The 13,829-nt window shown below is 44.7% G+C and overlaps 1 protein-coding gene across 22 annotated transcripts in view; it reads right to left on the bottom strand.

The window, feature by feature from the left end:
• Positions 1-13,829, bottom strand: part of MAGI1 (membrane associated guanylate kinase, WW and PDZ domain containing 1) — a 586,630-nt gene that overhangs the window by 115,020 nt on the left and 457,781 nt on the right. For all 22 annotated transcript variants that reach the window (XM_080671483.1, XM_080671498.1, XM_080671499.1 and 19 more), the window contains one exon: positions 4,345-4,464. In XM_080671483.1, coding sequence (XP_080527609.1) covers positions 4,345-4,464 — 120 coding nt within the window. The remainder of the gene's footprint in view (positions 1-4,344; positions 4,465-13,829) is intronic.

The raw sequence follows: 13,829 nt of genomic DNA, 5'->3' as shown, positions 1-13,829 counted from the left end.
AAAGATACACAGTCTGAAAGTAAAGGGATGGAAAAAGATATTTCATGAAAATGTAAACAAACAAAAAAGCTGGGGAGTAATACTTATATCAGACAAAACAGGCTTTAAAACAAAGGCTATAAAAAGAGATAAAGAAAGACCCACCAATTCTACTTTTAGGTATTTATCTGAAGAAACCCAAAGCATTAATTTGAAAAGATGTATGCATGCCTATGTTCACTGCATTATTTACAACTAGAGGCTCAGTGCATGAAAATTCATGCACTGGAGGTGGGTCCCTCAGCCGGGCCTGCCCTCTCTCACAGTTTGGGAGCCCTCAGGGGCAGGAGTCGACTCTGCGATTAGGGGAAGGCGACGCCCCCATTACACCTCTGCTGCTGCCACTGCCGGAAGTGCAAGCCTCGGCTGGCCCTGGTTACCTGCGCTTCGGGCTGGCCCTGGGCGGCTGGGCAGCCCACATCCGATGTTTGCTAGACTGTGGTGGGTGGGAGATAGAGGGGCTGGGTGAAGTAGGTGAAGGGATTAAAAAGTACAAATTGGTGGTTATAAAATAGTCATGGGCATGTAGACTGCAGCATAGGGAATACAGTCAATGATATTGTACTAGTTATTTATGGTGACATATGGGTACTGGATTTATCAGGGTAATCACTGTGTAAGTTATGTAAATGGCTAATAACTATGTTGTACACCTGAAACTAATATACCATTGTATGTCAACTGTAATGGAAAAATAAAAAAATTATTCTAAAAAAGATACCTGGCATCTCTGAGCCTGACATTCTTCTGTAAAGTGGGGGTCTATTATAACTACCTCATGGGATTGTTGGGCAATTGAGTTAGTGAACGTAACACATTTTGAAGAGCACCCAGCACACAGTACACACTGGGTGTGTAATAAATAACTGAAAAGCATAAGCACCTTTGAAGACAGAGCTACTTTGGTCTTCTGACCTGGACATCACACCCTGGGGCTCAGAACAGTGCCCAAAGTAAATGCTCAATAGATAATGTTTGAAACAAACTGTACGTGTATAAAAGGGCTTCTTTAAAACTAGACTGCCAGACACTCAGGTGATAGACATAGTCAAAACAGTGCAGTGAGGTATTTATGCAGGGATGCTCACTGTAATATTGTGTACAAAAACACCTAAGTGTCCATCTACTACAGGGCGACTGGTTAAATAAATTACGTATATTCATACACTGGGACACCGTGGAGCATTTATAAAGAATAAAGTGGCACGGTATGGGGTAATGTGAAAAGATCTCTAAGATACCTAAGTGTGAAGGGCAAGAACAGAGTGAAATGGACAAGAATCCACATGCATATGTCATTTATGTGAGTTCTCTGAAACTGTGTATTAGAATCTGTAACAGTGGTTACCTGCAGGGAGGAAGGGAAGCAACCTGGACTTAAACATTTTAAGTTCTTTACTATAGGAAGTATTCCATCATGTACATTTATCACGCTTACTTATAAACAGTTCAGTGTTTTGTGTTGTTGCAGTACAGTTTTCCTCTCTGAAACCAGGGCAAGCTGAGAGAAAAACAATTTGAGCAGGGAAAGCGATGGTGAGCACCTGGGAAGGAAGTAGAGCGGTTTTACCGGCAAATCTACTAGTTCACTGAGGTGGCCATTGAGGCCCAGTCATGTGTGTAAATAAACAGTATCCGAGCCAATGCTGATTGAGAACTTACATGTGTCAGACACCATGCTCAGCCTTTCCAATTAGTATGTCATTTCAGCCTACCTATGAGGAGGCACGGTTATTATCCTCATTTTCCCAAAGAGAGATGGAGACGTGAGCATTAGGCAACTCACAGGAGGGCACAGAGCTCAACCACAGAGGGGCTGAGATTCAAACTCAGCAGAGCCACAGCGCAGCCTGCGCGCCTGTACGTGCAGCAGACAGTAGGTGCCACAAGGGGTGATCCAGGGGGCGCAAAGGCAGAGGAGGCTCTCAAAAATCTATCCAGCCCCATTCTTATCACACCACCTGGCGTTTAATAAAAACTGCGCTGTGCTTTCAGCTTATAGGAGTCAACATCATAGACTCCAGTCAGTTCCAAAAATTATGAGCCATCTCACATGGAAAGGAAATTACACAGCCAAAAGGTCAAACACTAAAGAACACTGCCATCAAATGCCTTCAAAATGGAACGGATTAATCTTGGGCATAAGAAAATTTCAACTCCAAAAGAGCTAAGCAACATTCACAGAAAGACCGGGTCATGTGAGGTGATTAGGTATTTTTTGAAAAACCTTTCTCTGTTGCCACATACCAGCACGTTGTGCTAATAATTTTTTAGTTATTCCTAGGATATTCCTTTGGAGGTTTCCAGGAAAGAGTGTGGGGTGTGAAAGTCACACTGAGTTGGGTTTGGTTCCTGGCTCTATTATTCTGGAACCAGCTCTACAACCTTCCAAAAGCTCAACCTTGGAGAAGTTCCTAGGCGCTACCTAGCCTCAGGATCCCCTCTACAGCGTGGTGATAATAGCGACTTTGGCCAAGCAGTCAAATTAAATGGGAAAACACAGTGATTCCACCAGTGTACCTGCAACAGAAACACCTCAATAAAATGAGTTTATTTTCCCTTCTTCCCAGACCAGTTGTCCAACCCACATGCTTTTCCTTTTCAACTCAACACTCTGGCTTTGCACAACTACTCTCTCACCCTTAACCTCTCAAAAAATGCAAGTGGATGTTTCTAGTTTTTATTTTAGGGGACTCTAGCTCCCCAGGAGGGCATAATGACTGATTTCAGAAAAGGACTATTCACTTGCTGCTAACCAAGGCAGAGTCACATTTGCTCTGTCCTCAGCCTTGAATGTTTAACTAGACTCACATCTCTAAGACAGCATGTTGAAGAGGCTCCAGTACTTCTCCTGCCCTCGCATCACTCCGAGTCCTTAATGAACCCTTCTTGCTTCAGGCTTTCTGAGATTCCTCTCTCAGCCCCAAACCACCAGGAAAGTAAGACAATTGATCATTAGCAATACTCAAAGGAAATATTCCTGAGTACACCATCAGAAATTTGATTATCATCTAAACACTGTCCAGTGTATACTCACAATTTTGAAATGAGCAGCACGTACAAAGAATATAAAGGCAGGATCAGCACCCAGACTCATGATCAACCCTTAATGGACAGCCTGGAACAGAGGCTACTCTCACAGCAAAACCACAACGTTCCTAACAAAAGTAGGCTTCGTACTGACCCTTTGTTTGTAAGTCTAATCTTGAAAATACTCCAGTAATTGTCCAATAAATCCAAATGTTCAGAGTTCATAAAGACATACCATAATAATTTGACCAAATTAATAATTTGGCCTAGTTAATAGCATATTATATCCTCCTGTCTCAAACAGTAACATTCAGAAGAGCAATCAAGCTATAATATTGCTTTCAGAAAAATGTAAGTTTAATTTTCCCCCACATTTGGTTTTGACTTTGCAATCTCCTGGTATCTTATCCTACAGATATGATTCCACTTGTGAGAAATGATTTATCTCACGCTATTCAATGCAACAGTATTCTGAAATATTAAAAATATTTATCAAAGGGAGCTAGTTAAATAGTTATGGTATGCCCACACAAAAAGAGTATACAGCTACTTAAAAAAGAAAACAAGAAGTGCTCTGTTATTGAACTGCAAAGACTGTAAGACACACTGTTGAATAAAATAGCATGTGTGCATTATTAACTACCTGCTATGTAAAACAGGGAAGAAATAAGAACGCACACATAAAACACACACATGTATTACACACACACATATTTACATAAAGAAATTTCAGAACAGTAATCAGAAACTAATAACATTAGTTGTAGTATTGGAAGGAAAAAGAAATGAAAATTGGGCAGGTGATAATTGGTATATGGAAGAGATTCGTTAATGAATATTTTAAATATTTTTTTATGAACCATGTAAATGTATTATCTACTTGAAAAATACATTAAAATTAATTAGTAGTGAAAATGACATTCCATTCCTTTCCATCAAGATGAAAACAACACTCCCTAAAGGTCCCATTTTGTGACTGATTGAGTCTTCTTCCCCTTCCTTCTAATACCACACAGGCCCATATTGATAAACAAAACACACATATTTAAATTAATAAATTAAATTGGAAAACTTGTAGAAGAAGAAAATGCCACAAAAACTACTTTTAAAGAGCTACACAAAGCCTATTCCACGTATTTTATTATTCATGTGAGGGTGACCTGCAACCTCCTGGGGTTGTGCAGACTCACTAGTCCACACAGCACTTCTGCCGGGATGGCCCGGGTTCCCCGGGGGCCGGGAGAGAGGCGTCCTCGCTGCCCGGGAGCAGCTCACCTTCATAGGTGCCGACCTCCAGGAGAGTCCCGCTCTGCTCGAGGTCCAAGAACTCCTTCACAGTCAGGAAGCTGTAGTCCACGCCGGGCACTTCTCCTTCCCTGGGAGAGCGGGTTGTGCCTGCAGCAGACAAGACAAAGGCACAAGAAACCATCACTCAACTAGGACAGGAAGCGCCACATCCAGGTGTAATTAAAATAACCTGTTCAGTCAGCCGGCGTACCTAAGACTTCGAGGCTGATCTGCCCAGACAGGGACCTGGTGAAGACAACTTCTTTCTAACAGAGGAGTGGCCCCACCTCCACCCACCCTGCCTGGGACTCTCAAACAGGAGCAGGAAAGAAACAAGCACAGCCAGGTAGCCCGGGGAGAGTTTTATCCTTTTAAAAATGCACTGAATGAAGAAGGGGAACTGGATTTTATACAGAAAGCATTCATAATCAGCAGCTTTGAGGATTCAGGTAAATACTAACACGTTATCCACCTTAAGCGCAAAGCCTCAGAGGTTTATATTTTTATCACAGGCCTTGAGATTCTTGTGTTCCTTAGTACATCCGGCAAGTTCCAATGTAATGAGCCCTTTGCAGAAAATGACACCCACCACATAAACACAACTCTGGGGACATACGATTGCCCAGGATCTGCACTTGGATATCTCCCAGGGACAGAATAATGCGGCTGCTCGCCATGTAATTAATATGTTGGGTAAAAAGAGGCCATCCAGAGTTCTGACTAGAGAGAAAGGACACTGCATTTTGCTAAAAAATTCTCCCCCTGACTTAAGCTGGTTATTCTCACAATAACTAACAAATAGACCAATGCCTCTTATGAAATAACCACATCGAGCCACTACTAGAGTATGCGAGTCACCAGCTCAGATGCTGGCTGTGGGCCTATCATCTTAGTTGAAGCTCAACAAAGCAACGTGGAGATGTGTGGTTTATACATAAGCCAGGAAGTGAAAATAAACCAAGATGCAATTATGTAGTGTGTACCAGGAACCCATACTAAATATTATGAAAAAACAAAAAAAGCAAATCACATGATTTCGGCTTCCATGTTCAAGTTAGGGGATGTAGCTGACATAGCTCATTCTGAAAGGCCCTGTCACTCATGCTGCTTAACAGATCAATGTTTTCTTATACCATGAGCAGGGATTATTCCCTAGTCCTAGGAATGCGAAAGCAACTAAATAACCAACTGCATGCACCTAGTGGCTTGCATGTTCCCAGGACAGTGCAGTCTCTGATCACATGTGACTGATCATATCCACACGCATGCAGTGCTATCCAGAATGTCCTTCATTTAAAAAAACCACACGTCTGCATGTTTTACTCAAGATAAGTACATTTTTATATGAGCCCAGTTTTCCTAATAAATCTGAGTGTTTTGAATAGCTGCAAATTTTCCTTAGGATGATTATATTACAAATCTTTGCTTATCACCCAGCATGCTGTGGCTGTCTGGTAGAGCAGCCTGCTTGTGCAGTATACAGAAGTCCACTCTTGCACTGTTTCCTAGTTTGTTCCATTTCTGGCTCCCCTGGCATACAATGACAAGTCCCTTGAGGGAGCTCACAACTTTTCCATTTATATTTCGTATCAGGCCCACAGCAGGCACTCCAGAAACACCAAGAATATCACCTGGTGTTGACGAGCAGGGGTCTGGAGTGAGCAATGGACTGACTCATGGTCGGGCTCCCCAGGTTGTGGTGTTGGGCAAGTTCCTTAGCTTCAGTTATTTTTCAGTTTCCTCATCTGCAAAGTAGCGATCACAATAGTACCTCCACCATAGGTTTGTTGTGTGTATTGCATGGGATGATCCTTTGAGGACTTAGCTCAATAATCACTAGCAGATATTATAGTTTATAAACAATCAAATAGTTATTGTTACAATGAAATGAGTTAATAAAATCTTAGAGTTCAAATGATTTATGCATTTACCATTACATAGATTCTTACATTCCATTTATTTAATAAACTAGAGGCCCTGTGCACGAATTCATGCACCAGTTGGGTCCCTCTGCCTGGCCTGCGGGATCTGGCCGAAACTAGCTCTCTGACATCCCCCAAGGGGTCCCAGATTGCGAGAGGGCGCAGGCCAGGCTGAGGTATCTCACGGGTGCACGATTGGGGCTGGAGAGGGGTGTGGGAGGTTGGCCAGCCAGGGAGGGACCACAGGAGGGCTCCAGGGCATGTCCAGCACATCTCGCTCAGTCCTGATCGGCTGGCAGCAAGCTAACCTACCAGTCAGAGCGTCTGCACCCTGGTGGTCAGTGCACATCATAACGAATGGTTGAGTGGCCTTAGCATATCACTAGCATATTATGCTTTGATTGAACAGCTGACCGGACGACCGGACACTTAGCATATTAGGTTTTTATTATCATATATAATAAAAGCCTAATATGCAAATCAACTGAATGGTGGAACAAGCAGTGAAACGAATGGTTGCTATGACATGCACTGACCACCAGGGGGCAGATGCTCAACTCCGGAGCTGCCCCCAGCCCACAGGCTTGGGGCCAGCCAAGGCGGGTGCCAGTGGGGGCCCCCTGATCACCCCGCTGGTCACCCCACAGGTAGGCCTTGATCGCCAGCCAGGCCTAGGGACCCTACCCGTGCACAAATTTCGTGCACTTGGCCTCTAGTATAGGATATTTACTGAGGTCCCAACAGATGCCAGGCACTAATTTAGGGCCTGGGAAACACTCATGAACAAGACAAAGCCCCTACTCTAATGGAACTTATATTTTACTATGAAAGATAGAAAACAAATATGGATGTGAAGAGATACAGCATTTAATTTCAAGAGGGAATAAGTCTTTTGTAGGAAACATAGATTAAAGCCGTGATCGGCAAACTGCGGCTTGCAAACCACATGCGGCTCTTTGGCCCCTTGAGTGTGGCTCTTCCACAAAATACCACAGCCTGGACGAGTCTATTTTGAAGAAGTGGCGTTAGAAGAAGTTCAAGTTTAAAAAATTTGGCTCTCAAAAGAAATTTCAATCGTTGTACTGTTGATATTTGGCTCTGTTGACTAATGAGTTTGCCGAGCACTGGGTTAAAGCATTAGAAAGTGTCTCAGAGCAACATAAGTGAAAGGGCTTGGAAGTGTCTTGGAGGAAGGAGGGAGGGTGGAGAGGAGAGAAGCTACTTTAGATTGGTGATGAGGAAAGCTGGCTAAGGAGGTGCCATCAAAACTGAGAGCCCTGCAAAGGTGATGGTGGGAAAAGCATTCCTGGAGGGGTTCAGGTTAAGGTCTTTGATGTGGCAATAGGGTTGGCATGTTGTGGGTAGGGCAAGAAGGCCAGAGAAACTGCAGCAGAGCAGTGAAAAAGAGGTTGGAAATGAAAATGAAAGTGAGGGGCCAGGTTCCGTAAGCCACAGAAAACACTTCCTGCTTTATTCTAAGGGGGTGGGAAGACGAGTGATGCCATGATTCATTTTTAAAGGATCATCTGGCTTTACAGAGTTGAACAGGCTGTGAACAGAGTAGCAGGGGTCCCAAACAGGTGCCATTACAGTGTCCAAGTGAGAGAAATCAAGGCAAGGATAAGAACAACAGGAAGAAGGTAGAAAGAAGCAATCAGATTTTTATCACAAATCGTTGAGAATCTTGTTTTTTTCTTTTTTAAATCCTCACCAGGGGACATGCTTAGAGAGGTAGGGAGAGAGACAGGAAACATCGATGTCAGAGAGAAACATGGTTTGGTTGCCTTCCCTACGTATCCTGACCGGGATCCAACCCACAAGCTGGGCATGTGCCCTTGACTGGGAATCAAACCAGCAACAGGACAATGCTCAAGCAACTAAGCCACTCCAGCTGGAAATTGTTGAGTATCTTAAGTAGCCGTAATGCAATCCACAGCACAGATGTATTAAAAGTATGTCAACTCATTGGGCCATGCTAGGTCTATATTTTTAAGACACAACTTGCTGATGGAGTGGACATGATACTGCTGTAATTAGTCAGTTATTAATAACAGGGGAGGGGTAAAGGGAAGGCCAGATATTATAGGCATGTCATTTGGGCAGCATCACTGGGAAGCTACAATTCGGCACTCCCCAGGGAACACCGCCTATTCCCTGCGGATCACTGGGGAAAGGGGTCCACAAAGGGGATATAGATGCATGCCCGTGAAGTTGGGGTGACATAGGAAAAGTACTTATCAGTCAAACCTGGGGAAAGAGATGCGTGATACATGGGGATACATAATCCCCTAAACCAGTGGTTGGCAAACTCATTAGTCAACAGAGCGGCAAACTGCGGCTCGCGAGCCGCATGTGGCTCGTGAGCCATGGTTTGCCAACCACTGCCCTAAACAAAGGAATCCTCTCTCCTGTTACACTGGACTCTTGGCTTGTGGGGTCCTTTGGCTCCCGCTCCCTAGCATTCACCCATGATTCCTCCACAGCCATGTGGCCCTGTGGACCCCACATGCAATGGTTGATGGACCGCAGCAGGGAGCACAGCTGAGCTAGTCTGATGCAGGATGGGACACTGCTCCGATACGGAACAGAAGCTCTGGAAGAGCACTGATTTTATCCCTACTGAAGCCCCAGCTGCACTTCTTCTATAACTGGACAAAGGGAAATGGGATTTTGGAAACTCGGGGATTAAATCTACGCAAATAAAAATCACCCATCCTGCTGTGCGAGACTTAGAAAATTCTTTCCTCAGAATATTGCAAGAATTCCACTCCCATGAGCAACAGGTTGGTAGGGCTCCCTGGCCCCCACACTTCCACCAGCAACAGATGAAGTGTGTCAGAAAAACAGAATAAAGACCAACATCTAATTTTTTGACCTGGGCAAATGGGTGGTGCCATTTATGAAGATCAAGAAGATGGGGGAGATGATTTTTAGGGAAAAAGAATGGAAGAGTTTACTCTTAGATAAAGTTGGAGATGCTTATTAGACACCTATGTGTAGAGTGCGGACACTTGGTTACATAAATCTCAGTATCAGACTGAAGGTTGGGACATAAATGTGGGAATGATATTGAAAGGCAAGAGCCAGAACGGGTCTATGGAGAGAGTGTAGAGACAAAGCAGCTAAGGAGTTTAGTGGAGTGCTAGCACCCTGTGACGTAGTGACTGGGAGAGAAGGACGGTCCTCAGTGGGGACTACGAGGCAGCAGTCAGCACAGGATGAGGGTGTGATGCTGGAGCCAAGAGAAGGACTTGTTCAGCCAGCTACTTGGAAAACACAAACAGTCGACATCATCGTGGGACATTCCAGGCAGTGTAAGAATAAAATCTCTTTGAAACTTGCTGTGAAAGAATCTGTCCCAAATATGTTCTGTATGTTGCCATTAATTTAAGCCATCCGCCCACCCCACCCCCACCAAAGATGAGCATAAATAAAACCAAACAAAAGATTCCTTGGATTTTGAAAGTCTCCCAAACCCAGACAATGTGGTGACTGTTTATCCTCCTTCTGCAGCTATCTTATCTTTGCCGTTTCTTTCAGCCATGTTTTCAGAAACAACCTGTCAGATTTACTTTAAAGACAACAATCACCCTTGGGTCTTAATTTCCTGAAAGGACTCAAAAAAAATGACAAACTTGACCAATGCCACATTTTAGAGGAAAAATGAAACTGGCAGGTTCCCTTTCCCCCATGTAAATAAATATGCTGAGCCAGAGGAAGGGAGTGTGGGGCGGGACAATCTCCACCCACAAAACCTTCAGGGTTTATCGCCCAGACAAAACCTTTCCACTCTGCGGGGAGCAGGAGGTGTCCTCCCAGTCACCCTCTGAGCAAGCGCCTGGGTCTGTGCCAGCAGGACCAGGCTTCATTCAGTGATGGGGGAGAAAGGGTGGGTGGGGACTCCGCCTCCTCTTTTCTTCCAGCAGAATGACAGGCTGCTGCTGGACACACGCCTGGCAGATGGCATTTCAAAGGGTTTTCAGGAGCCATCTGGGGTGGGTACAATTATTGCAAACCATGCTTCTAACAAAGCCAGAAGGGTTATTTCCTGGCAGAAGAGAAGTAAAACAAATTCTATCATGTTTCTCAGGGACAGCATATTTAAAAAAAAAAAAAAAAATCACCAGGCTGACAAACGGGTTTTCTGCAGCCTACAACACTGCCTTCTGCTCATCTAGCTAGACACTGGCCCAGTGGTATCTGGTTGTTATTAGCTTTAAATAAACACAGTGCCCACCTCCCACTTCCAAAAACAGAAAGACTATCAAGCACTAGGAAAAGAAGAAATTCCCTTTATTGGATGCTTCCTCGTGTCTCTCCTAGGTGAGGTGGTAGCACTTAATCAGGGCTATTGTATTTAATCTTCACAAGACAGACAGAAGTACCAGGTAAGGGTTTCCATTATACTCATTTTACAGGTGAGGAAGCCGAGAGTCTGAGGAGTCACCTGCCCAAGGTCACACGACAAGCAGGCAGGGCAGCATGATGACCTGAGCACAGACATTCCGACTTTGGTGTCCCTCATTCCAAACCATCGCTGTCCAGTGGAACTTTCCGCCACGATAGAAATGGTCCCTATCTGAGCCCCCTAACATGGTAGCCGCTAGCCACACGTGGCCATGGGTAAGTGCCAGTGTGACTGAGACACTGAGCTTTAAGAATTTTACATTTAAAGAGCACACGTGGCTATGGGCAACTGGATTGGCCAGCGCAGCTCGAAACCCTAAGAGCATCTGGGCTGCCCACACTGCACTGTGTCTGGTTCATTGCCGCCAAAGCACTTCTGCTCTCAGAAAAACAGCAAGGACCATACTTGCATTAAACAGCAGACATCTCCTACTCACACAGGAAAACCTTCCTTTAAAAAACTCTTAGATGCACTGAAAAATGATCTAGGCTAACTCTGCTTTGTGCTAAAAATTCTATTTGGCTCCTATTGACCATGGTCTCTTGGGAAAAACCTCCTTAGATATGTGTGACAGCATTGTTTGCAGAAAACAACAACAACTAGACCGACAACAAAAGCAGCCTCCCAAACAAAACATCCGAGTGCCCAAGAACACAGGAGGGATTAAATGACAGACGGAGAGGAAACCAGACATGACCTTCCTTATCATCCAACTCTACAACCACGGCTACAGAACAGAAACCAGGTACAGGGCTCATCTGATCTCTTCTTCTAGAAATATCCAGGTCAGGAAACAAAAACATCCTGAGGTGAGACACTGGCACGCCATGCCTATAGCCACACGTCTGACACCACCCAGTTTCCAGGCAAGTGCCTGACCAAACTCTGTCAAGGCCAGACTGCTGCTAATAGAGGAGCCGATACCCTACTAAGATTAAACTGCTAACACTCACTAATATCTCCAGATGCTTCATTAATCTGGGTCCTGCTGATCAAAATCTAACAATAGCCTTCAACAATTATGGTTACCTCGGCTATCTCCAGGTGAATAAAAAATCATCATTTTCTCTAATAAAACAAGTGCTTGCATTGCCTGAAATTGGTCAGATACCCAGGAGAGCCCCGGGCTGTTCATCCTTTATTGATGGAGAGGAAGCACATAGCACGTGGCATTCACTCGGTTACCTACTCAGACAACTACTGCTGTATCGCAGGACCAGCAGTCGTATTTGCTCCATATCCTCCCTTCAAAACAAGCTACTTTTTAAAACATATACATTCACGTAAAGAGGAGATACTTAACTGCCACACACCTATTAGTATGGATTTTTTTTTAAAAAATTGATTTTTAAAGAGAGCGGAAGGGAGAGGGGGAAACATCAATGTGAGAGAGAAACATGTATCGGCTGCCTCCCGCATGCTCCCTGCTGGGGATGGAGCCCACAATCCAGGCATGTGACCTGACTGGGAATCCAAAGGGCTTACTTTCGGTGCACGAGACAACACCCAACAACTGGACCACACCAGCCTGGGCAAGATGGATTTTGAAAAAGTCTTATAAAAACCAGATGCTAGCAAAAATATGGGGTAACTGGAACTCCCTTATATACAAGTTGGCAAAAATGCAAAATGGTATAGCCACTGGGAAAAAACTTTGGCAGTTTGCTAAAAAGTTAAACATAATTTTACCAAAGGACCCAACAATCACACTCCTAGATATTTACCCTAGAAAAATGAAAACTTAAGTTTATACAAAAACCTGCATACAAATGTTTATAGCGACTTTATGCATAATCACTCAAAACTGAAAAACAGCCCAAATGTTCCCCCGTTGGTGAATGGTGCATCCCTACAACGAACACCACTCAGCAAATGGCAGCTACACACCACACGGCGAACCTCGAATACAATGCGCTAAGGCAGGGGTCGGCAAACTCGCAAGCCGCAGTTTGCCGACCACTGCCTTAGCCGCGGTTTGCTGCTCTGTTGACTAAGGAGTTTGCCGACCACGGACCTAGACTATCAATTCCAATAATTACAGGCTGTTGTTGCTCCTTGTGATTAAGCCCCGGAAAGGAAAGCCAGACTCTAGATCAGCCTTGGGCAAACTACGGCCCGCGGGCCGGATCCGGCTGTTCTATCCGGTTCTCTTGCTCGCCCCTCCGCTCCTTTACTTTGAATTTATATTAGTTCACACAAACACTCCATCCATGCTTTTGTTCCGGCCCTCCGGTCCAGTTTAAGAACCCATTGTGGCCCTCGAGTCAAAAAGTTTGCCCACCCCTGCTCTAGATTCTAGAAGCTGCACGCGGAGAGAGCCCGGGATGGCGAGTAAAGGTGCTGCCAGCTGTGGGCTGGAGGTGACCTTGGAGGAGCAGCGTGCGGGGACTGAGAGGCGGCTGTGCTGTGTCCTGATTGACATGGAGGCTGAAGGGCTGTCATTTCTAAAAACCCCCAGAACTGGACACCGAAGGGTGAATTTCACTGCTTATAATTTTTTTGTAAGGAAACACTTAGCATTATGTGAAGTGAGGAGTCAGTTTTGGCTTGCCACAAACAGTAACTAAACAGAAATACAATAACAATAAAATAAAGCTATTCCACATTGCCTGGAGTCTAAGGCTCTGAGCCTGAGAACTGCATTCTCTTATGACAAAGGGAAATTGACAAATATTAGAAAGGTGTTGATTCCTATTAGTGCCAACTGAGAATTTCTCCTTAACACAATTATCAGGATTTTAGAAATTACTAAGGAAACCAGCTACTCGCTATTGGACTGAATGCTCAAGCAGCATCTCAGACGCGGCCTCGTCACCTAGCTCCTCCCAATGCCACGGTGAGCACCACACCAGCTCGGCTCTGCCTCTTGGGAAAACAGTGCAGAGTTGGGGCGGGGGGTGGGGGTGGCCTTGGGCTGTGGAGCTGGATAAATCTAGTTTCCAAGTCCAACTCTACCACTGACCTCCATAAAGAGTTTAGGTTACTAAATTTTCTGTCTCGGTTTCTTCATGGACAGGTGAAGATGGAAATAATAAAAATATCTACAGCTCAGGGTTCTGTGCAAACGTCCAATCAGCCCCCAGCGATGCAGACCCCATCAGTGTTCAGCATGTAGGTCAGCATCCGAAACAAACAAGTAGCTG

The sequence above is a fragment of the Plecotus auritus genome (genome assembly GCF_963455305.1).
Source record: "Plecotus auritus genome assembly, chromosome: 6".
In the NCBI taxonomy this organism is placed as follows: Eukaryota; Metazoa; Chordata; class Mammalia; order Chiroptera; family Vespertilionidae; genus Plecotus; species Plecotus auritus.
This window is presented reverse-complemented; position numbering and strand designations above follow the sequence as displayed.